General features: G+C 35.0%; 1 protein-coding gene across 1 annotated transcript in view; it reads right to left on the bottom strand.

The window, feature by feature from the left end:
- PolE1 (DNA polymerase epsilon catalytic subunit 1) overlaps positions 1 to 25,722 on the bottom strand; it is a 650,197-nt gene that overhangs the window by 461,398 nt on the left and 163,077 nt on the right. Inside the window, 2 exon segments of the mRNA XM_090380641.1 lie at positions 15,647 to 15,775; positions 24,273 to 24,380. Coding sequence (XP_090236767.1) covers positions 15,647 to 15,775; positions 24,273 to 24,380 — 237 coding nt within the window.

Below are 25,722 nucleotides of genomic sequence, written 5' to 3'. Positions count from 1 at the left end.
CCACTATTCGCGGTATCTGTATTCACGGTTTCACGTATTTGCAGTTGCTGATTTAATATAAAATGAAACCTAAAAAAATGTGAATTTTAAAGCGCCGTGAACATTTTCCAGCATAAAAAAACATGGGCATGGCTAAAATTATCTTTCCCAGTCAAAACAGTGCTCAGCGGGTGAGGGAAGGGGGGTGACAAAATCGCGAGTGTGGATGTTTCTCGCTAATCCTTGTTCAGTATGTGTTATGCGCTTGTCATAGAAGGTTTCGTCGTTTGCTTTTAATTTATATGCTTATAAATTGAATAAATTTATCAATTTATAAATTGATATGCTTACAAAAGTGATAATCTACTGTTTTGCAGTGTAAAACAGACTTTTTCGAGTGTGTTAACGGAAGAAAGTGACTTTATTGTGGACAAGTTCTTTCTAACCCGTAAAAAAATATGGCTACGAATAACAAGGGAAATGTGAAAAGATCAAAGAAGGTGATGACATTAGCGAATAAAATTGAGTTATTAGATAAAATTTCTAATAGTGAAAGTGTCTCCTCAGTGGCAAAACATTATAAAATCAATGAGTCAACGGTACGATCAATCAAGAAATCAGAAGAAAAAATCCATCGTAGTGTCCGTGAAAACGCGCTAATTGCTTCAAAAATTTGCTCTGTAACTCGTGATGTTAAATTATAAAAAATGGAAAAGGCTTTAAATCTGTGGATAGAAGACCAAACTCAAAAAAAAATTCCATTAAGTTCACCCATCATTCGTGAAAAGGCAAAACTCCTTTATCAACACTTTAGTGAAACTGGTGATAGCACTGGCAAGATAAGTTTTTTAGCTAACAAAGGCGTTGGTTTGAAAGATTTGTTTGAAATTTCTAATAAATATTACATTTAATATTAAATTGTTTCTTATTTTCATTTCGATGCCATATGCTTGCATTTCACTATTTACTGTCTATGTACATAGTCATATTATGAAGGTACATATAATATATACAAAGACAAAATTTTAGACTAGTTTTTCTTATATATTTCATACTTTGGAATGGAACCCCTTTATTACTATGGGAGCCATAACTCAGTATTCGCGTCATTTCTCAGGAACGTAACCCCTGCAAATAGCGAGGGTTTACTGTATATATACACTTATATATGTATATCTACATTTTTTTTTTTTTTTTTAGGTCCTAGCCGCCGAAATCTCAGGAAATTAAGCGGCAGGACCTGCCAGAGTAACTTAAGTCAAGTGAATTCCTGGTCTGCCTCCATGGGGCAAAAGTGGGGCAACGTTGGGCCTCAGCAGAGGTCCAGCGGCTAAATGACCAGATGAACAATGGTACACAACACCACACAAATACAATTCCAAACACTTTTAAATCTCTGACTTTTCCAGTCAACTGGTTCACCCACAATGTAAACTACGCAGAGATGGGGGAAACCCCTGGTGCCATTTGATCCTAAACACATTTTCACTTTCACTTTCCTGGCTTTGGCTGTACCAGCTTGGAGAGCAACAGTTCATGTATGCACTGACAAGTATCCTGGCATTCGGTAGTTCAGCAGTTAGGTTCTGGAGATAATTTATAACCGGAAGTATGTCATTCCCAGGTCTGGAGCATATGGATACAGTGTAGAATTCACTAACGGGACAAATAATGTGGGCGCAGGTGACCCAGGAATGGCAGCAATGAGCGATTTTTGTTGTAGTGAAGTCTGGATTGCGAACCAATACAGCTGCCCAGGGGATGTTGCCCTGGCACTGTACGATCTTATAGGTGGTGGGGTATCCCTTAACTTCTTTGGCATGGGTGTGGGTTCTTGTATCAGAAGTAGGTCTATATTTTCTTCTTCCACTTTGCAGCAGAGTTGGCCAGCAACTGCAATTGCCCTTTGTGCATTATTTTGTAGGAAGCGTACTGTATTTGATATTTGCTGTTTATGGTGTGGTTCCATAACTGATTCTTTGCTGGTGTAAACTCTTTGCTTTTAGATAAATTGGACAATTGCTGTCCCTGATGGAATGCAAGTGCTGGATGTTTTTTGCTTTACAGTTTGCACATTTTGGATCTTCGGATTTATTTGGGCATGTGTGAAATTCATGGCCTTTTTGTACGCAATAGCTGCAAGTGGGCTCTTTCTGAGTACACGTGTGACTTGTGTGGCCAAAGTGGCAGCATTTGAAACGTTTGGGAACAGTCACATGCTCTTTGAAGCGGTGGCTGCCCCAGCTTATGTATATTCTGCTTTGGTGATTAATGGTCTGCCAGGCTTTGGGTGACAATTCCACAACCCAGTTCAACGAGGTTCCATCTCGTGACTTGGTCTGGTATTTAGGATTAATTAGTTTGGTAAGATCAACGTCGGGGTAAAGATGCTGTAAATTCCTCTGGTAGATTTCGGTCTTAACTGCTGATTGGGTAAGTTCCTTATCCATGTCAAAGATTATTATAGACAGGCCTTTTCTCTGGGGGCCCAGCTCGCAGACCCAATGTGGGTATTTTCGAATAGTTAAGGATTTGAGTCTCGGTTTACATTATTAGTCCCGTGCGTCTTGCCATTAGTGATTCCTTTATTTGCTTGCTTGTTTGGGCGGTGTCTGTAGTCACTGGTTTAAGCAGGACCAGATACGGTTTTGGGAGGAGGGTCCTCCTTTTTGGTGCTGTTGCAGTATTAGCTCTTGTTGGGTTTTATGGTTTCGGTTCCTCAGTACGTCTGCATACGTAGGGGCACCCTGTGGCATTTGTTCACCCCTACACTGCATGAATGCATCTAATTTGGCAGCATTTGCCTCCGATTGGTAGTGGACCTTCAGGAGTATTGTTTCCAGTTTTGTCCAGAGTCCAACCAGGTTGCCACGGAGAGCTGTGGTAATCCTATTTGTGGAATCCTTAAGTTTGTTGTCAAGTCGAATCCCGAATTTCAAAACTTTGTCTAGAACGGGGCCCTTAGGTAGAGCAGGGTCAATCTCCAGGGAGTCAGATTGTTTGCTGGATTCAGTGTTTTCTGTCTGGGTAGGTTGGATTTCCTCTTGTTCCTTTGCTTCCATTTGAGATCTTATTTTCCGATCAGTTTTGGGGGGAAACAAATCTTTTATGTTTCTTTTTCAGGGTGGGGATCAGCTTGGGGTCTTCTGTCTCGTCTGTGAGTTCATTGACCAGTAAGTCATCTTTATCAGCATCTGTAGGCTGTGTTTGTTCTGGCATTTCAGAAATTATGTTTACAGTTTTACTCTGTATTATCCATTTCTTGGTCTTTCCAAAATTTATCTAAAAAATTTATCAAGGGTTCCTCTTTTAAACAATGTATAAGGATCCAAGTTCTGATTAAAATTTCCCTTTTAAAAAGTTTTCCAAAAATCTTGCATTTTTGCATTACGATAGTTCCTAAACATCAGTTATGACCACGTGACTCGAAGGCACAGTAAATTTCATTAAGTAATTCATTGTACACATGACAAATAATTAGTAAAAGTATGCAGCAAGAATACACAATCAGTAGTGATATTAATTGACAATTTTTATCACCTAACATGCAGTATTTAGCAGGTTTAAAGCAGTTCGCTCGAAACCAATCCAAGATGGCGGCCAATATGGCATCGCTATTGTTGCAATAGTAGCAGATCGGGAGCACGTGAATTAGGCATATAAAATAATTGTAGACTATTCAAAATATCTTTTTTTTTTTTTTTTTTTGTAGCACAACTACTAAACCTTATAGGAATAATAATTAGGAATTATTTTGTGGATTATTGAGGCTTCCCAAAAGCTTGGTCCACTCCAATCAAAGCATGTATAGTTAGTATTACATAGGCTTACATATACTGCCATCACATTAGTACAGTCAGTCCTCGTATAACACGTGTTTACACTACACGAATTCGATCATACACGATTTATAAGTAGGGGAACAATATCTTAGATAACACGAGCCGAATTTGCTTAAGCACGATTCGCCTTTGTGTTTACAAGAAATGGCAGTCGAACACGGAATTACCCCAACTGGACGCAACACGATAGGAATGAAGAGAAGATTCCGAAAATGTATTTATGTTTTTTATATCAGTGAAGGGGAAATACATTTCACCATAATAACGTAAAAACCAACACAATTCCAGCTATCAGTATAATCGCAAATGCAATTAGATCGAGTTTACTACCAGTTTATAACAGATTCCACTAGCAGAAACGCAACTGGAAATTGTTTTATGGTAGTAACCCCTAGAAATGTGCTTTAGTAAAATGTGAGGTGTTAATCTCTGCCTTTACGGTGTTGTTTATTCAGTTGCTACACGCACCCAGCTTTGTTTATGTGTATCAACCGTGCCTCCTCGTTTTGTAATTGTGCTTTATTCCCTAAAAATTAGTAAAATACTTAAAAGATGTGAAAGGAAGCGTCCTGGTGAAGACACTGCAGATTCAGAGAGAAAAAGAAAAGCAATATCGATAAACAGAGGCGGACTGGATCAAAAATTCTTACCGGGGAAAATTTATGGTGGCCTCATACTATGGTTTATGTCCAAAATCACACCGGCCTCCGGCTCACCGGGGTTTCCCCGGTAAGGCTTATGGCCAGTACGCCTCTGTCGATAGAGAAAAAATATGAAATCGTGAAACGCTTTGAGCGAAATGAAAGACCATGTGATATTGCACATGCTACAGGCCTAGATGAGGCAACGCCGAGAATTACAAAGAATGCAGAGAAAATAAAAACAACTTTCATAGCAGGAACAACTCAAAATGTAATTAAAATCCATTAGATTAAGACACAAAGAACTGGAAGAGATGGAATGGCTGTCATCTGTTTGAATAGAAAATCAAACAAAAAACAAGTTTGCTTACGATAGAAGCAAAAGCATTAGCAATACAGTAAACCCCTGCTATTCGCGGGAGTTACGTTCTTGAGAAATGCCGCGAATACCGAAAACGCGAATACTGAGTTATGGTTCCCATAGTAATAAAGGGGTTCCGTTCCAAAGTATGAAATATATAACAAAAACTAGTCTAAAATTTTGTCTATGTATGTATTATATGTACCTTCATAATATGACTATGTACATAGTTAAATGCAAGCATATGGCATCGAAATGAAAATAAGAAACAATTTAATATTAAATGTAATATTTATTAGAAATTTCAAACCAGCGCCTTTGCTAGCTAAAAAACTTATCCCGCCAGTGCTATCACCAGTTTCGCTAAAGTGTTGATAAAGGAGTTTTGCCTTTTCACGAATGTTGATTGAACTTAACGGAATTTTATTTTGAGTTCGGTCTTCTATCCACAGATTTAAAACTTTTTCCATTTTTTCTAATTTAACATCACGAGTTACAGAGCAAATTTTTGAAGCAATTAGCGCGTTTTCACGGACACTACGGCGGATTTTTTTTTCCGATTTCTTGATTGATCGTACCGTTGACTCATTGATTTTATAATGTTTTGCGACTGACGAGACACTTTCACCATTACAAATTTTGTCTAATAACTGAATTTTACTCGCTAATGTCATCACCTTCTTTGATCTTTTCACAATTCCCTTGTTATTCGTAGCCATATTTTTGTAGGGGTTAGAAAAGAACTTGTCCACAATAAAGTCACTTTTTTCCGTTAACACACTCGAAAAATTCTGTTTACACTAACACATTGTAAAACAGTAGATTTTTCACTTTTGTAAGCATATCAATTTATAAAATTAAAAGCAAACGACGAAACCTTCCATGACAAGCGCATAACACATACTGAACAAGGATTAGCGAGAAACATCCACGCCCGCGAATACGCGAAACTGCGAATAGCGGGGATTTACTGTATTTCATTATGTAATAGTCATAATAAAATACTTACATATTACTTAAAATACTTAAGTAATTAAAATGCTTATGTATTACGTATTTTATTACGTATAATAATAAATAATCATAATAAAATACGTATTTTATTATGATTATTTATTGTGTTTGGTAATGTTTTGGTTACAAATGTGTGTTCAATCTTGGGTGGTCGGCACCTAACCCTATTATTCCCATAGGGCCTGTTGTTTATATTGCATGATTTTGCATTGCACGACGGTTTATAGGAACACAACTATCGTGCTATATGAGGACTGACTGTATATGGGTTTACATAGGAGGTTACAAAAACAGTCATAATTCAAAAAGTAGCTGTTCAAATGTCACAAAAAGTTACCTGCACATCCAGTTTACTTCCTCTTTCAACTGGTACGATATTCCCTCCAAAATTTGGTGTTTTTTCATAAAAGTTAACTTTTTACTTATTGCATGATTGCACTGATCAAGGCACTAACGCCCTCCTCTATATATTTGGCTGTACTGAAATAATTTCAGAAACACACATACACACACAGCTGACAGTCACTCATTATTAAGCTTCAGTATTCTATATGAACAACAGCTAGCAAATCAATACACAATAAAATGTTTTAACCAACTGGAATTAGAGAGTTACTTAGCAAAAGACAAGTCTAATAGTTTATTTCTCTTCTCTCTCTCTCTCTCTCTCTCTCTCTCTCTCTCTCTCTCTCTCTCTCTCTCTCTAATACCAAATATGAACAAATATTTAGTATTAGAATTTAGAATTAGTAGGGACAAATGATGCAAAAAATCAAACTTATACAGCATCAGCCAAAAAAATCACTCTGACACCACCTGTGTAATCCCTCTAAATAATTTGTCTAGTTCCTCCTTAAATTTATTCAAACTATCCACTTCTATAACACCAGTTTCCATCTTTTACAACAAAAATTGTGGCATCTGGAGACGATCTCACCATCATCATGTCTGGAAACTCACGCTCTGCTCTGGAAGCTAATGCTCAGCATGTTTTATCCAATCTCTCCATCTGGACCAGGTTAAACAAGCTTCACATAAATCCAGCTAAATCCAAAATGATGATCTTCAAGAACAAACTTGACCTGAGGAGACCCCCGCAAGTCAAGATCTCTGGTGTGCAACTGCCTTTAGTTACACAAGAAAGGATCTTAGGTGTCACTATTGACCACAAACTCTGCTTCTTCCCACACCTCCAACACCTCAGCACCAAAGTTAAAGGTTTTCCTGCTTCCATTCTCAGAGTCTCTCGAAGTGATTGGGGTTTGTCTAAGAGAACATTATCGCTATACTACAAAGCAGTATTCCTTCCCATTGTAACTTATGCTGTCGGTGTGTGGTTCCACCATGCAGTTATAAAAATGAGAAACAAACTCAACTCCATTCAAAGAGGAATGATCCTGGCCACCCACCGAATATGCAGGACTGTCTCCATGGCAGATATTCCGGTAATTATGGGAACTCTCCTGCTTGATTTGTTTACAGTCCTCTGTGGGCTCTGCTTCACAATCACAAAGAAAATACCAACCTGTATTCTGGATATATTGAGCTTAATCTCACTGCAGATGATATGTGTGAAAAAACAAGATGTTACAACGAACTGGTCAACGTCTGGCAAACCAGGAGGAATACGTCACCACAAGGTACAGTAACCAAAAGATTCCTCCCTGAAGTAAAGTTTGCAATGGCCAAAATGCAAGCTCCTGGTTCTCTCTCAGCCTTGAGACATTCTTCTTGGTGACTGGCCACAGCTCCCCGAATGAAAAGCTATACTAACTGGGGCTTCTCGCTACCGACCTATGCTTTTGTGGAGCCAAGGAAAACTGGTACCATGTTCTTTTTGATTGCGACTTGTACAAGGATCTCAAAGATCAACTTCGGAGAGGAATTCCCAACTTCTCCCCATACCATGTGGATCAACTAACCAGACTCTAGGCAATCTTTCTTCCCTGCAGGACTTTGCATCTGGCATTTTTACCGGGGAAAGACGTTGTATGCCAATGCCAACCAAAACCAGACAAACAATTCTACAGCCTAGATTTCACATTTGTGAAAAGGAAGGCTAAATTCAAATTTTTTATTTTATTATTATTTTATTTTATTTTTTTTAATTATTTTTTTATTTTTATTATTTTATATTTTTTATTTTTATTTTTTATTTTTATTTTTTATTATTTTATATATTTTTTTTTATTTATTTATTTATTTTAGTTCGTTTTTTTTGCTAAATTTGCCATAACTATCAATTTTTTTTATTTATTATTTTTTTAAATTTAATTTTATTTTATTTTACCTATATAAATATATATTATTTTATTTTTACCTGCACCACTAGCTTTTTTATTATTTTATTTTATTTTTTATTTATTATTATTTTTTTATTATTTTATTTTATTTTATTTTTTTTTTATTATTTTATTTATTTATTATTATTTTATTTATTTACTATTTATTATTTTTTATTTTTTTAGTTATTATTTTTTATTTTTTTTAGTTATTATATTTTATTTTGTTTTTTATTTTTACCTGCACCTTTTTTCATTTTACCTGCACTTTTTTTTTTACAACCTGCACCACGGGTAGTTTTTTTTTTCTTCCTTCTCTCTTCCCTCTGGAATGGGCCCCCAGAGGTTCTTGGCCCACCTATTGACAACACCAGGTGGGTCAGAGTCTCTTTCGAGATGGTACGTGTTTTACTGGGACTTGCCCACCTTCCCATGGTGAGGATGAGTACCCAGAATCATCTATCCAGGTGATTGATGCTTCTGGGTAGCTAAGAGGCCAGAACATAACAACAGAACACACACATAATGCACACAAACCTACGTCACACATATCTGGCCCATTTGTAGTGATACTTCGTAGTGATATCACTACAAATATCACTTTGTAGTGATATTTGTAGTGATTCATTTAACTTCACAGAGATACGAGGCAGGGTTGAACTAACATTCTAGGTGCTGCCCTAACATATACACATGTCCATGTCCACACATTAAATATGCGTTATTCAATGCTTATCAAGGGAAAACTATTCCGATTGAAATCAATCATTTACTTTTTGTGTTAAAATTAATAAACCAATTTTTTTATTACACTTTGATAGTGTGCTTCTTTGTACTAAGTAACTCTCCAAATGGTGACAAAAAGGTTGCTAAATAGTTAGCTAATAATTCTGTAAAGGTCATTTATAAATTTTGCGAAGAGAAGTATATTTTAACAATTTTCAAAGCTGGAGTCGTCCCAGCAAGGAGGTATTCAGCGAGTGTTGAGGCAGCAATGGTGGAGAGGTGCCTGCGCAGAGTCTTGCACAGCCCTCACCTGCCAGTCGCTTCTCTCCCAAGACTAATCGCTTCTCCAGGAAGAAGTCGGAGTTGCTTCTTCCACCTTTGTCATTCACTCAAATAGACGTTTTCATTAGTTCCTCAGTTTTAGGCCAAGTCGAGGTACTAGAAACTTTTTTTCATTTACCACTAGAGGGCTTTGCCCCCTGCTCACTTTGCTCGCCCATCCCCCACGCATGCTTTTCTACGTAAAATGTAGAGGTATATGGAGTAAGTCAAATCTTTTCTACATAAAAGACACCTGTCAAAACGCACTGGTCATTATCTAATCAGGAAATGACCAATGTAATTATTTATCTGTGCATTTATAGTGCAAGGCATTCTCAAGGTTAAATAAATATCACGGTAAAACTTCAGAATGGTGTACACTCTCCAACATGGCGGCAAGCAAAACAGTGGGAAAGCAGTGATTGACAAGTTTTGACTCCCATATTTCGGCAAACAGACAGGAACAAAGCAGTGATTGGCAGATGCCACTGCTTTCCCCGCCCACTGTCCTAGGTTGATATGCCTGGAGTGTTTTTCCCCACATTTGTTTAATAGTTAGCTAATAATTCTGTAAAGGTCATTTATAAATTTTGCGAAGAGAAGTATATTTTAACAATTTTCATAGCTGGAGTCGTCCCAGCAAGGAGGTATTCAGCGAGTGTTGAGGCAGCAATGGTGAAGAGGTGCCGCTGCTTTTAAATCAGGAACTCATTTTCGCATTTTAAAACAGCGGGATGGAGGGATAAACACCCTACCTAAGCTAAGCCCCCCTCCTTGAAGATACAAAACAATCAGAATCAATCTGTCAATTATCGCCATCTTCCTCGGTGTCATCGAAGCATCTGCCGGTGTATACTATACTAGACTTCAGCCAATAACACTATGTAATTATTTACCTGCGTTTACATAGGTCACTTAGGGAAAGGCCTTTTGCTTCGGGTTCCATAATACATAAGGAATATTGTTGCATCCGAAAGAGCAGGACCAAAATATTTAACTGAAATATTTACAAACTATACAAATATTTAAAATATTTTCAAAATACTAAACTACAGTATTTACATATACATAATATTCACTAATATACAAAAAACATTACAATGGAACATCAAATGTTAGACAGGGATGCACGTGCACGAGGTTGGTGAACATTATGGAGGCAGCTGTCAATAATTAATTGCATTTGTAGTGACGTAATTGCCTTGCCCTCTTCTCCCATTGGCTCGAATAAATATCACTAGGAGGAAAACTTTTTTAACGTATAGATAGATAAAGCTCTCTATATGGGATACTACACTAACGACCATTCGTGACCACGGACCCTTCATCCTGAGTGTCCAGCACTCAGTAGTTGAGCGATTTATTTATTATTTATTTTTTTTTTTTGCTAATTCATTATTATTACTAGTTGCAAATGCACCCAAAATGTAACATACTGCATACATTAATAATTCATTTTCTTTCTCATATATATATTTTTCATTGATGCTTTCATTTTTTTTTTTTTTTCGGTTGTTTTCAAGTTACATTACAGAAATTTACCTAAATGGAATAATTTTTTTTAAAAAATTAACATAATTGCTGGTGAATTTAAAATGCACTTTATTAAAAGAAATTTTTACATCTAGAACAAAATACAAAATGAAAAGAATTAGCAAAAAATAACAAAAATCAGTTGAAAAAGGATCCATAATTTGTAAAAGAAACTAAATGACAGCTAAAAACATGAATGAGAATGGAGGAATAAAAAACATGAATGAAAAATTAAAACTAAAAACATGAAAATACCAATCACATCAAAATACGAATTCTGTGTTTTATATGGCTCAAGATATTCTGAAAAGCATCATCTAAAACTGCATCCCTACCTTTTCCTCCAAATGTATCCATTAATGTGGCCCTGAATCAATCTTTTCGAACTGCTATTTATGCTTTTGGTGTAGGATTTAGCAGTTCCAGTGTTTTTAAATATTTATTATGCATGCTCCTGAAATCAAAATCTAAGTAGTCCAAAGTTTGACTGTTAAATGGCTGTAAATCTTTCATATTACATTTTCAATTTGCTTGTGGGATGGCCATTCATCTGATATAGTGATACCTTTCTTTATTTTCTAGTGTATGACCTTCAGCAAACAATTGTAATTTCGGTTTTTCAAATATCGAGTATGATAATTTTGATTCATGTTCATACACACTGCAAAGCCACTTCTTTATGTTGACTTCTTTATGTGTCCTCTTGTTGTGTTTCAGTTTAATGAGGACAGTTCCATCTATTTTACAGTTTTGCCAATCCCCCCTAAATGAATCAGTTCAGTGAACTTCTGAGTACATATATCCTATAAATGTTCATAACATTTCATGGGTGTTGTTGTTTATTTTGACACGGAATGCTCTTAATGTTACTGGAGTTTGTAAGAACCAAAAGTAAATCACGTGGATTAAATGATTTATGGTTAGTCTGCTTTTTCAAAATAACTATCCTTTAAAACTGATACAGTATTGAGGCACTTTCTGCATTGCCAACTGTAACTTGCATCTTGCCTCCTGTTTCTACTTAACTGAAATTTTTCATTGCAATGGAAGCAAAACAATTCACTCCTCACCAGATTCTTTTCCATGAAAAAAGTCAGCACAGTTTTTATATCTTTACAAACCAACTGCAAATCAAAAAAATTCATATTTTATAAATTTCTGTATTCACACCACTAACAAATAAGTAACTACTAGTAAAAGCAGAACAAAAGCTACTAGTGATATAAATAAGTCATATCTTTCTTCAAAGTGATTGACAAGATAGGTCACTTAATATGGTTGAAATGACAAGCAAACATCACCAAGTAAGCAATATTAACAAGCAAACATCACTGAGTAAGCAATATTAACAAGCAAACATCACTGAGCAGGCAATACTAAAAAGCAACTGACTGCCGACACATTCTATGCATTGCCAGTGCAGTGGGCTAAAGACTTTACCACAACAGAGTTTGTTTTCTTGTTCTTGTGTTTAGACCATCAGCCATTCAAATTCAATCTACTGAGCCCAGTCTCAGTATTGATTTGTATCTGAGTAAAATTTTTCGTATGGGATCAGGTAAGTATATAATGATTCTTTAATAACACCAACAAACAATTAAATCAAACATTTATCTTCAACAATCTTCTTAGACTTGCTATAATCTATTTCTTACTGAAAATGATATGAAAATAATATCTAAAACAAAGGAACAAAAATATCAAAATTATAACTATTCACTCATAGATATCAATTAATTCCAGAATTTCTTTCAGAAATTAAAGTGAAATAGTAAGATTTCTATGGTGTGTTTCTTATTATTCACAGAGAATTTAGAACCAAAACAGACTAAGTTTTTATTCAAAAATTAAAAAAAAAAAAAAATTTCTTGTGAAAGAATCTTTTTATAAATTTTATTTAAAAGTTGTCAATTTTTTGCAATTTCACGTCCACCAAAAATTACACATTTTATGATAAAAGAAATTCCACAAAATGCCTATTGGGCTTTTTTTGTGGAGTTATTTGCATTAATGCTAGAGAAGATTGAAAAGTTAACAAGGCTAAATAAGTTATGCTTACTTGCCATCGCATAATAAGCACATGCCTATCACTTAGTCATTTAGTTAAGACCTTTTCAAAAAAGGCCAAGTTAATGCTGCAGGTGGAGGTCAGAGAACTCCCCCCCCCCCTCCAAGCAGTTTGAAGTTTTCATTCAAAATAAAAATGGAAAGAAAGTAACCAAAACTAAGAATAATATATAGACAAAATACATGGCATGCACAAATTACAACTAGCATGATAGTGCAAGTGAGATACAGAGTAACAAGTTTATGAAGCTTATAAAATAGGAATGAAGAGAAGATTCTGAAAATTTATTTATGTTTTATATATGACTGAAGATTTTAGTGAAGGGGAAACACATTTCACCATAATAATGCAAAAAACTCAGAATTCCAGCTATCTGTATTATCGCAAATGCAACAAGGTTGAGTTTACTATTCATTTATAATCAGATTGCTCTAACAGAAAAGCCAATAAACTGAAAACTGCAAACTATTTGTATTGTTTTATGGTAGTGACCTCCAGAAATGGTTTTAGAAAAATATCACAAAAGCATTCAAAATTGATTCTTATAACCACACATATGATAATGATAAAAGTGTTGTGCATTTTAATGATTTGAATTGGTTTTTTAAATTTGATTTATCAAGTAGCTGATTCTACTAACCAGTGATCATGTTAACATGTTAGCCTGCTTATTTGACTTTATGATGGGCTTACAATTGTATCTGAACGGAGAAGAACATGGTCTTTCCTCTCAGTCAATAGCAGCATTTGCAAATGTGTTGGCAATGTGTTTTGTTTTTCGCCTCCTTTAGTTAAAGTGATTTTTTGTGTTGTGCTTTAATCAATATATTAGTTTTAATCAATTTTTTAAACAATATGAACAATTTACATTATAAAAATCACCTTTTTAGAGAGATAAATAGCTTAGTTATATAGCGAAAATTTCAATTTCTGAGGTCTTGGAACAAATTACCAAAAAAACAATATGTTATTGGGATCACATTACAATATTTTCACAATACGATTATGTTTGTGGAATGAATTAATATTGTAAAGTGGGGGGTCCACTATAATACAATACAATACAGCAGGTAAAAGGTAAAAAACATGAGCTCCATGTATATTTGCAAATTAAATGGTTTATTTATCATTATGTAGAGATGAAAAAGATAATTTCCTACACAGGTGCACAATCAACTAAATAATATTGCAATTTATGCCAACGTTTTGGATTCGCTTCAGAGTATCATCCTCAAAACAAACTGGTATATACTGTAGGGGTATTATATAATTCTACTGACAAGTTGTATAATCCTATTAATTTCCAGATAATGCCTTTTACAGAACGTATAAAATATTGCATTATGACATACAATACAGAAGCAGTTCTAGGAGGAAACAAATAAAAATGTAAATTAGTGTAAATTTTTCAATCATAACTTATAACAGCTTCTCCTGAGAACTGTCTTTCATGTTTCTTTCAGGAACAAAGTAAATAAATAAAACCCAGGGCTGCCATAATTAAATACTACTATATCTATACCCAAAGTTTTCAGTCTCCCATTTCCATGGCAATGCAGACCATGGTGGTGAGAGACTAGGTGGTGAGAGAATATATCTCCCTGCTTATACAGCTTGCTTATTGTCTTTCCATGTAGAATATATGGAAGCACCCTCCACTTTATTCATATTTCTAATTAACATACCTTCCAACCATTTGTTGTGTTGCCACCTATATTTATTCCCTAAAATCTGGACTTCACTGGGTCACATGATGCATCTTCTCTCAATAATGTGCAATCGAAAGAACAATATCGAAACAGAACTTGAAGCTTTTGCACCAAATTCTGTTAGAACATTGGAAAAATAGCTTCTGAAACATGCTAAAGACACCATTTGTTGGGCAAGCAAGTGGCAGACTGCAAACTTTTTAGCAATCTGAGAAATTTAAAATGGACCAACCTCTGTTAAAGATTCATAGCATGACAGCCAGACAATCAATGGGTGTCAGTCAGTTATTAGTCTCTCTCTCTCTGCAAGAATTTCAGGCTAAGAATATGACTTAAGTCTTAATATAATGTTTAAATGGCATGTTGTACAGGTTAGCCAGTTCAAATCTCTTGAAATAAAACACTTCAACTATGGCAGTTTAGAATCTATTTAATACTAATAGAATCTAGCAATCAAACATTTCATGGATGTTTTCTCTTCTACTTCTTCTTTGATTGTAATCCTGCAGTTGCACCATCACAAAAAATACTGAAGTACAAAACTAAGTATAAATAATACTTAGATGTTTTTGCAATGGTGCAACTGCAGGATTACAATCACCAAAAAACCAGAGCAGAAAACATAGAAAAAACATATGATTTTTAAACTGTATTAGAAATAAATAGATTATAACACAGGTGTATTACTTTTATTTCCAGAGATATCACCTAAATCACCCATCGTTCATTATCTTTAGATCTATCTCCAGATATTTTATTTATTTTTTTTTTTTGTTTCCTAGACTGAAATTTAAACTTAAAGAAAGGAAATTTAATGAACTTTCGGAGAAGCAACCAAAACTGAAAAAGGCACTGCAAGATATGATGAAGCAAGGAATTCATGAAATTTAGTAAATTTCATGAACTCCTCTCATCATATCTTGCTTGAACAAATAACTAAATCACTTGATGAGGGAGTGTATTTACAAGGGAATGTTTCGAAGGAGATATCAAGTTATTGCCTGAAAAAGAAACTTCTTTTTTGCTGTTTTTTCCTATTACATTCCAGAAACTTTTGGGTAACAACTCTTTTAGTTATGTGTTAATGGTGTTACCATTCATACATTTAATGTAATATAAAATATAATCAGAAGAAAATTTTAAATATATACAACAAATAAAAATACCAACTTGTAAGCGGTTAGTAAGGATTATGTTTGGATACATAGCTCCAACATCCAGATGATAAATTATTGGATTCTCCAGACGAGCAGGACAATCTCGAAGTGCTGTCAGTTTTATAATAATTTCATCTTTAACCTAAAGAAGATTAAAAAGCATATAATATAAAAGCTACAGGGATAATGATTGCTTCTTCCAGTTAATCTTTCAACATAAATATGCTCTCAAATAAGCAAGGCACGTGCAAGTTTCAAAGGTCAATTTATTTTTGAGAATTTCTAAGACACAAAATTGATCAACATTCAGATACAGTCAGACCTCTATATAACAAAATCTATTGTTTCCTTGAAAAACTTTGTTAAACAGAAATTTCGTTATAAAGAAATATGACCTTTTCAACAATAAAAAATTCATAAATTCACTGTTAATTCATAAATATAGTAAAAGATGGGAAATAAGTCAGATATAAGTGGGAATGAATACATTTTCTAACATTTTAAAACAATTAATTTATTAATACATACATATTAAGAAATGACTACTTATATGATGCACACAATGTATTAGTGCACTTTTAAGAATTATGTCCTAAAATATTTGATTATTTTTTATTGTACATTGGATTCTACTGTACACCATTCATAAAAATGTTTGCATTTGTTTAATCACTGAAATATATTTTCTGTTATATTTTCTTCCCACTGAAAACCTCAACGCAAAGTTTCAAACGTTGCCAACATTTTCATCCAACTCATTGTCGATATCATCACTAGTTCTTTAAATACACTCCAAAATGTTGGAGTCACTTGAATATTCAGCTACTATGACATTATTATAAACTCCTAAAAATTTGTCAAATCTCTCACTTGGAGTTCTTCCCAAGATTTCTCAATATTTTGTAGTAGTTCATCCCTCTCATCACTGTTAATCGGCATTTCAACAAAACCTTCTTTTGCAAAACAATTCTTAATTGTTGTTTCCATAAGATCTTGACTCCACACTTTCGCCAACTCTAATATGCATAATCTGCAAATCTATAACAAAATCTATAGATTGATTGGTTTCTATTCTCAGTATAATTTTCTGAAATATGCACCTTTGGTAGTGCATTTTCAAATCCTTGGCCCAATGGCTGCAGTTTAAATGAGATGTTCGGAGGGAAGAAAACAAACTTCACACTTGTATGTTTCAAAATTTCTGAGTGAAAGTAGGCAGAGCAGTTGTCGACAATCAACATAATTTATCTGTTTTCTTTCGTCATCTTTCTTTCAAAATTTAAAATCCACTTCTCAAAAGTTTCACCTGTCATCCAAGGTTTTTTGTTGTAGTTCAACTCTAACGACTTTACTCCTTTGAAACATTGCGGTTATTTACTTTTGCCTGTTACCAAAAACTTCACTTTTTGATTACCAGCCATATTTGTGCCAACGAAGACTGTAATTCTCTCCTTACTATTTTTACCACCTACACATTTATCACCTTTAAAAGTCAGTGTCTTGTTCGGCAAACATTCAAAAAATAGACCTGTTTCATCAACTTTGAATATGCCTTTGGGCTCGTAGTCCTCCATAATTTTTTTCAAAACTGTTTCTTTCCAATGGCTATAGTCTTCTTCAATTGCACACTCCACTTTCATCAGAAATAACTTTTTCGAGTAAGCCATAGTGCTCTAAATTTGTCCAGCCAACCAGAACTGGCTTGGAATGTTTCGTCCCAGAAAAGATGCACATTCCATAGCCTTTTCTTTTATTAATGGCCCTGATATCGGCATGTTTTGGACTCAAATCATCTTCATCCACTTAAAAACTGCTTCATCTACATCTTCACAAAGTCATAATTTTGCACAATTCCAACTGGGTTCCATTTCCTCAAACAGTTTTAAAATCGAAACACAGAATGGTAACACACTACTGAATGTTTTTCAGAATGTTTAACATTCTGAAAAATATTCAGTAGTGTGTTAACCACTGGTAGGAATGCCAAATTTTTAAAGAAATTTCTTTTTTTTTTTTAAAGCCCCAACCTACAGTATTAAGCACCTCCACTTTTTCCCACTACACTCGAGGATTTCCTCTTAGACACTTTAAGGTTACTTGCACAGCAGCTAAAACAAAACTGATTTAGGGACCACTTGTACCTACTATGTAAACAGAGACAGGTGAAATTTAGTGAACGCGTGGATGACTCATTTCTTCAAAACAACAGATGAATTTCCAGGATAAAGGAAAATCACTCTCTCCTAATTCTCTAATAGGATCCTTACAGTAGAAAACAGGTTGACCAGAGCCAATGCCCCCATCGGGAATATGCCTTAATCTTTGTCAATGGCTGTGGACACATAGATAGCAGTTGACCAGCACGACTTCTCAGTACAGTAGTGCATAGGTTGCATAGATTTTACTTCTTTTTAGCCATTGCTGACCCACTGCTGGGCAAAGGCCTCTCCCAAAACATTCCATCTTTTTCTATCCTGCGCCATGGTTGGCCAATTTCCTCCTGCAGGGTTTTAAGAGCACCATTAAATTGTAGAATGTTTTAGCTCTTAATTCGTGGAATTAATCCCTTTAACTCTTAAAAGCTAGAGGGATTAATTCTTAATACTTTTTGAGATTAATTTGTGCTTTCTACAGCATCAGCTTTATTGCTTAAATGCCAGAGGTGCAAACAATGCGTACCCAGGTATCTCAAAATCATTTCATTATATGGAAATTTTGTTCGTTATACGAAAACTATTTTCAATGTAATGACCAAGGGGAATACAAAAAAGTTTTCTACACAGAAATAGTCACTATATGATATGGAAGTTCATTAAAGAGAGATCCGACTGCATATCTATACTCTTGAGAACATTTTCAGAAATATGAGTCTGTGTGTGTGTGTGTGTGTGTGTGTGTTTGGAAGGACGGGGAGGTATCATGTACTGGTTTATAACAATTTCAACTTTAATGCATGCTGGTGCTACACTTTTTATCTAATTGCATGTTTTACCTGTGTATGCACTACTACCTGAGTGACTACAGCACTAGCAATCAGTGCTGTACCTAGGTACAGGTGGACAAGGTGGTCACCCAGAGCTGGGAATGTAAGAGGCTTGAATCCGGTGATATTTTAATTTTTTTAAATATGAAAAAAAAATGGTTGTTTCTTAACATAATACTTTAATTATACAAAATAATTCAATGTTGGCTTATTTATATTACAGTAAATTTATTTATTTTATAATCAGATATTAAAAGAAATTAATTTTTGCCTATTTTTAATATTTAAACCTAGTTTTAATGCAACAACAACCCACAATAATGCAGATTCACATTTAAAACTATTTGCTTTGCTCTGAATGTGACATCATATCGCCTAGGTGTTTGGTTTGAAATATTGAGTATTATTAATAAAGTAAAGCCATGCAAAGTAGTACTATGATATGAACACAGAAATTATATTGACAGAAGATGCTCTTAGTCAATTAAATGAATTTAGAACATCGGGATTTAAATTGTGTATGGATAAAGCTATAGACATTGCAATTGAGTCAGTGTTACAAGAAGTGCGAGTTAGCCTATGAAACTGCCATCAGATGAATGCTCTATTGATTCAACCAAAAGGTTTGAAACAGAATTTTTTAATATAATGATCATTGTAGCTATCATTAGTTTACAGGAAAGATTTGATCAGCTGAATGAAATATCCTCGGTTTTTCATCTTATTCTAAATCATAAAACTTCAAGAATTTATTTGAAAGTGCAATAGAAATGAAATGTCAACACCTCAAAGGAATTCTCACTGGCGAAGACAAGTGCAACGACATCGATGCCAAAGAGTTATGTTAAGAAATCCAATCTTTGCAGCGTGTTTTAAAAGGAAAAAAATTTTGGTTGCTTAGAATTATTGACATTTACTCGAGAAAAAAAAAAAAAAAAAAAAAAAACTTTAGCTGAATTATATCCCAACATCACCATTTTTCTTTGGATATTATTAACATCGCCAATTAAGGTTGCATCTGGAGAGAGAGGAGTTTTTCAAGACTCAAAATTATCAGAACATATTCACAAGCAACAATTGGCCAAGAAAGAATTAATAGATTGGCTATCATGTCACCAGAACAAGACGTACTAAAATATATAAAAACATCAGACGTGACAAATTTATATCAAAAAAATTATTGCAATAAAGATTTCTTCTAAATATCATAAGGTGATGATGTGAAAACTTTTTTTGAGTTTATATAAATAATGTTCTAGTCGTTAAAGTTTATATAAATAATGTACTATTTACTGTATTTCCTATTTACTGTATGCAGTAAATAAAGCTGGAGATGTGGACACATGCCAATTGCAATATGCAATATTCTTGTCTGGAACAACCCCAGCATATTTATTGAAAAACCAAGGTTTAGATAAAAGACAAGATTTTAAGGTAGAATGTGAAATAAAGGATTTCATCCCTACAGGGATAATTTCACTGACCCAATCTAAGCAAACACTGACACTAGAAGATTCAAGGAAAAGAAAAACAGAAATCTTGCAGATCATCCCATTTTGCTGTTTTGTTTGTTTGTTATTTGGTTTTTAGGAGCATTAGCAACTAAGACCATATTGCTCTGGGGATATGCGGTGGTCATTCCCTGACCTTTCCGCATCCTCCATATTTGGTGGGCACGGGCTTGAACCCCGGTCTAATCAAGAAGCGTGTGCTATGCACTGCTACTCCTGCCCACCTGGCTACGGAAGCGCCTATCCCATTTTGCATTCTTGTAATACCTCATGTTGTGTGGTATTGCATTCTTGTAATACCACACAACATGAGACTGAGAATGATCATTAGAGGCTACATTAGAGAAGAGACCATCAGCAAGTCACAATTTGATTTACTTAGAGGTCCACTAATGCTCACTATATACTTTGAAGGGTTGTTTATGAGAAAAAGATCAAGAGCATTGGGTGTGTGTGGTTAGGATTGTCTGATATTCTGGTAGGTAAATGAACAAGTGAGGGAGGAATCTTTACTAATTGTAAAAGTCCCGGAATCTTGACCAGCTGGGTCTATACAATTAGAAAATGGAATCCAACTGGAGTTAGGAACATCAAAATCACCTAAGAATATTACCTCACTGTTACAAAAGTTAGATTGGGGAAAGTAGAGTTTCAAAGAAAGAAAGTCAAAGAGCATTTATTGACTCACCGAAGCAAAACCTGAAAGCATTTCTCCTTAATAAGAGAAACAAGCATGCTTCCATTCCTGTAGTCCAATCAGCACACTTAAAAGGAAACTAAATATGTTAAGCTTCTTGGGGAAAAAATCAGTACACAGATCGTGGTTGGCTAGTGAGTGGAGATTTTAAAGTTACTGGTCTGTTACTCAGCCAACAACTTAGTTCTGGAAAATGCATGGCTCTCTGTGTGAGCAGAATAGCCGAACAAGAGTGAAAGGAAAGCTTGGCCACCAAGACACTCTTCTAACATCAGATTCAAAGAACAATAAAGACATGCCACTAGAAGATCAAAACAAAGTACTATTACTTCCTCTACATATGAAGCTAGCTTTAATGAAACAGATCATCCAAGCTCTAAATAAAGAAGGAAATTGTTTCAAGCATATTTGCACTAAAATCCCATCACTTACGAAAAATCAAAACAGGAATCTTTTTGTTGGACCTCAAATCTACAAGCTGCTGCTTCATCTAGCAGCAGCTTGTCCATGAACCAAATTGAAAGAGAGCTTGGACTGGCTTTAAAAATGTAGTATGCAATTTTTTTGAGAAATAAAAAAAGACTCAGATTATGAGACAGTCATGAGTGACATGTTAGAGAAGTTCAGAAAACCAGGCTGCAATATGAGTGTTAAAGTATACTTTTTGTATTCCCATATCAAGTATTTTCAGAAAATGTAAGTAAAGAGCAGGAGGAAAGGATATAAAACAAATAGTGAAAAATACTATCAGGATATAAAACAAAGTGAAAAAAGGTATTGGGGAGTGGAACAGAATGTCAATATCATGGCCAACTACTATTCCTCTTTTTAGCTGATTGCTAAAAAGAGAAACAGCCACTGAAACCATGATATGTGGTTTCAGTGACTATTCCTGCATTCCTTTATTCCTTAGGATGCAATGCCGACCCCTGCATATACTGGTTCACACTAAGGTGGTTCCCTCCAATATACCCAGTAAAATGCTTCAAGACTTGCATATGGGGGTGGGCCATACCCAGCATTACTAATAGTCTCACCATTGTGAAGATGAAAATAGAGGATTTGCTTGCTACAGAATGACTGGACTTCATCAAAATTCAATACACTTTACTCACACATGGCACATAAATATCAGTTCCATTAGCGATTTAGATTCCAAAATAGCAAGCCTTAGCCTACCGTACCTGGAAGAATGCTTGTTACAGTTTTGGAGACCCTGCAAGACATGATGGAAAATACATTTGTGGCAAAGATTTAAAAAAATTTTCAGTTGATCTGTTGTTGTTGTTTTTTTTTTTTTTTTTTTTTTTTGTGAAATTAATTTTTATGCCTTTTTTTCTCTTCACGAAATTTTGCCACAACAAATCTCTCTCAATTATGAACTAAATAAACTGGAAAAAAAAATCGTTGTAATATCACTGTATAATAGCATCACAACTATTATACAATGATATTGCAGTGAATTGTATTAAATACAAAATATTAAAATTATATTATAGGTTGTATGGCTATATTTGGCCTTACAATGAAAATAAAACAAAATTCTGCAGAAGTTTCAGCAACAGTAAAATAGGCCTTTCGAAATTAATAAAACAGCCATTTGCTACTTAGACTTTCTTCCTCTCATGTTTTTGGTGAGCACAAATACTGCATTTACAAAGCAGTGTTTAAACTGTTTTGTAAATAAAACAGCCTTGTGAGTTACACTGGAATCTTGTATGCTGTGAAAACACAATAATAATAATAAAGTCCTCCTGCTTTTCATAAGAAAGCTATCTTTTTACACTGTACTATTATGAAATATATTCTACAGAACTATTCCATGATATTTTGATACAAATTTTTTAAAACTGTAATACTATCTATATAAAATACTATATAAAAGAAATCTATATTGCTTTGTATAAAATACAGTGGCAGACAAAAAAACTGCATCACTTGTGAATTTTGCAAATAATGTGTTTTGAAATGCATTGTGGGTTACTGAAATATTTGAAATGCATTTGATGGATGGGATATATATCTCTGTTAATAAAATCCAATAAAAAGGCTCCACCTGATATACCTAATTGCCATTAGGAATATCACCGTCCCGTTAGGCGCATTATAGCCTTAGTTGCTAATGCGCCAATAAAACCCAACAACCAACCAACCAACCGTCCCGTTAATAAACTTTAATTCACCTGACCCCTTTGCTTGTTATGCATCCCCAGACCATTTGACCAGTGGGGAACTTTACAGTCGGTGTTATGCAGTCAGGATGGTATGCCTCCGATTTTAATCTTCTGACATATCACTTCCCATCCGAGCCATGCAGGTTGAATTTCGAATCGTCAGGAAAGATGACGGTGCCCCATTGCTCTTTTGTGCATGGAACATGCGTTTTAGCCCAAGCAATTCACTTCTTCCTCATTTGTTGGGTCAAAAGAGGCTTTTTCTTGGGCCGACAGGCATGGTTGGTTGGTTGTTTTTTTTTTTTTTTTAGGAGCATTAGCAACTAAGGCCATATTGCTCCGGGATATGCAGTGGTCATTCCCTGACCTTTCCACATCCTCCGTATTTGGTGGTGACGGGCTTGAACCCCGGTCTAATCAAGAAGCTGTTATTGTTATTTGGTTTTTTTTTAAGGAGCATTAGCAACTAAGGCCATATTGCTCCGAGAATATGCGGTGGTCATTTCATGACCTTTCCGCATCGTCCGTATTTGGTGGTGACGGGCTCGAACCCCGGTCTAATCAAGAAGCGTGTACTATTATGCACTGCTGCTCCTTCCCACCTGGCTACGGAGGCGCCTCAATCAAGAAGCGTGTGCAACGCACTGCTGCTCCTTCCCACCTGGCTACGGAGGCACCTTGACAGGCAGGCAGACCACATTTCAAAAGCTGCCTTTGGATAGTTGTGCACTTGTTTCAACACCAGAGGCCATCTCAAAGTCCGGTTTTAGATCAGAAGCACTAGTGGCAATTACAAAGGCATAGCCATTTCAAATATCAATTTTGGGAAGGCATAGTCACTCTCTTATAGCCTATTCCAGGTCTTCTCTTTGCATCACCGGTTTCACACTTTAACACTCGGGATGCTGTTGGCAGCCTATTTTATCAGTGATAGCACACGTAGAAAGCCCTTCCTGGGACAGAGCAATAGCTACACTTTTTTCTTGGTGTCAACTGAACATATAGAGCCATGCCTACACCTCTGCAAAACAGGATACTAATGAGTATGTATACCCTTTCAATGCCATATTTATAGAAACCGTAATGCAATACCTTGCAATTACTGTCTGATGCAATACCTTTGCTTTGCAACAAACAAAATGACTGTAATTAAACAAGCTTATACGTTTCACTGCAAATGTTACTGTTTTTTTAAGGTGATGAAGTTTTTTTGTCCACCATTGTAGATTAAATGAAATCACAAATTGCCTCTACTGTTAACAGCAATTCATTACCTCATCAAAATTGGTAACCTGCTCCAATGGTATATTTTCTTCTACCTCAATAGCATGTTTTAAGGTTCTTTCAACATCTCCTATAAGTTTCTGAAATGCTTCAGGTACCTAAAATTTACAAATATTTACTAACTTATAGCTTTTTGTGTATGACCAAAACATGCATAAATTTAAAAACATTATAACATACAAATTGTGAAGATTTAGAACAAAAGAGGACTTCTAGCTTGAGAAAAAGGTAAATATACTTAAACTAAATGAAAACACTTTGCCTTTATCCACACTGAAGCCAAATTAAAATGAAGTGAAATTTGCTCACTTCACTAATTTTATCATAGTTCCTGGATTAAGACCAGATAGTATGAAAAAATTAGTTAAGAAAATTAATGACTTGCCTTTAGTACTATATATTAAGGCAAACTAAACTTCACAAATCAAGTTTTTGTCTTGATAGTTTTTATTCACCAGAAAGTGATGGATAAATATTCAGCAAACCTTTTCAAGCTGAAAACTGCCTGACATTGATAACTTTCTTTCTTACCATTTGATACATCTTTTACTGCTGCTTAAATTCAGCCAGTAAGCAATGGGTTCTTTCAAAGGAACTTTCCCATCCAAAAATGAAATTGCTCAATCAATTATAATGTTTTGGATTAGCACTAAAGCAAAAAATTTAAGCCACAGAGCATATATGCGTATCTGTTGTTGTTTGGTTTTTTTAAGAGCATTAGCAACTAAGGCCATATTGCTCCGGGGATATGCGGTAGTCATTCCACGACCTTTCTGCATCTGGTGGTCACAGACTCAAACCCCGGTCTAATCAAGAAGCGTGTGCTACGCACTGCTGCTCCTGCCCACCTGGCTACAGAGGGGCTCTATGTGTATCTGTAAATTGCATATGTTCTAAGGCCAATGTTAGAATGTGTTTGTGGAATTGGAAAGAAGAGATGATGAAAAAAAAAAAAAAAAAAAACTCCATGAGACTACTTAACTTGGCCCTGACTGAAAAAAGGCTTCATTAAGTTTCTTATCCTTGAAAAAATTCAAACCAAATTATCCAAACACAGCCATTATTTTACAAAAAGATAATACTCTTCATTAAATTTCACTTAGTTTTGACATGAAAGATTGCACAAATTGGAGCAGTTGATATTAAGGGAAGTTACTGCTAATGATAAAGGGATGGTTGAATGGCAGAAGACAGGGTGATTAATGATAGGAATCAAGGCATATTACTGCAACTACACCTAAAAAAATTAGGCAGATGGTATGAGAAATGGCAATTGAGGTTTGATATTGAAAAATACAAGGTACTACATATGTATAGCAATAATCCCAGAATAATATACCAACTGAAGAGAAAAATACCTCGAGTAACTGTACAGTCCTACATGAAGTTCTCTGAGCAGCATGTACAGGTTGCTAAGACAGCTAATGGGGTACTGTCAAT

This window comes from Mastigoproctus giganteus, chromosome 9 (genome assembly GCF_048544385.1).
Source record: "Mastigoproctus giganteus isolate SK-2022 chromosome 9, ASM4854438v1, whole genome shotgun sequence".
NCBI lineage: Eukaryota > Metazoa > Arthropoda > Arachnida > Uropygi > Thelyphonidae > Mastigoproctus > Mastigoproctus giganteus.
This window is presented reverse-complemented; position numbering and strand designations above follow the sequence as displayed.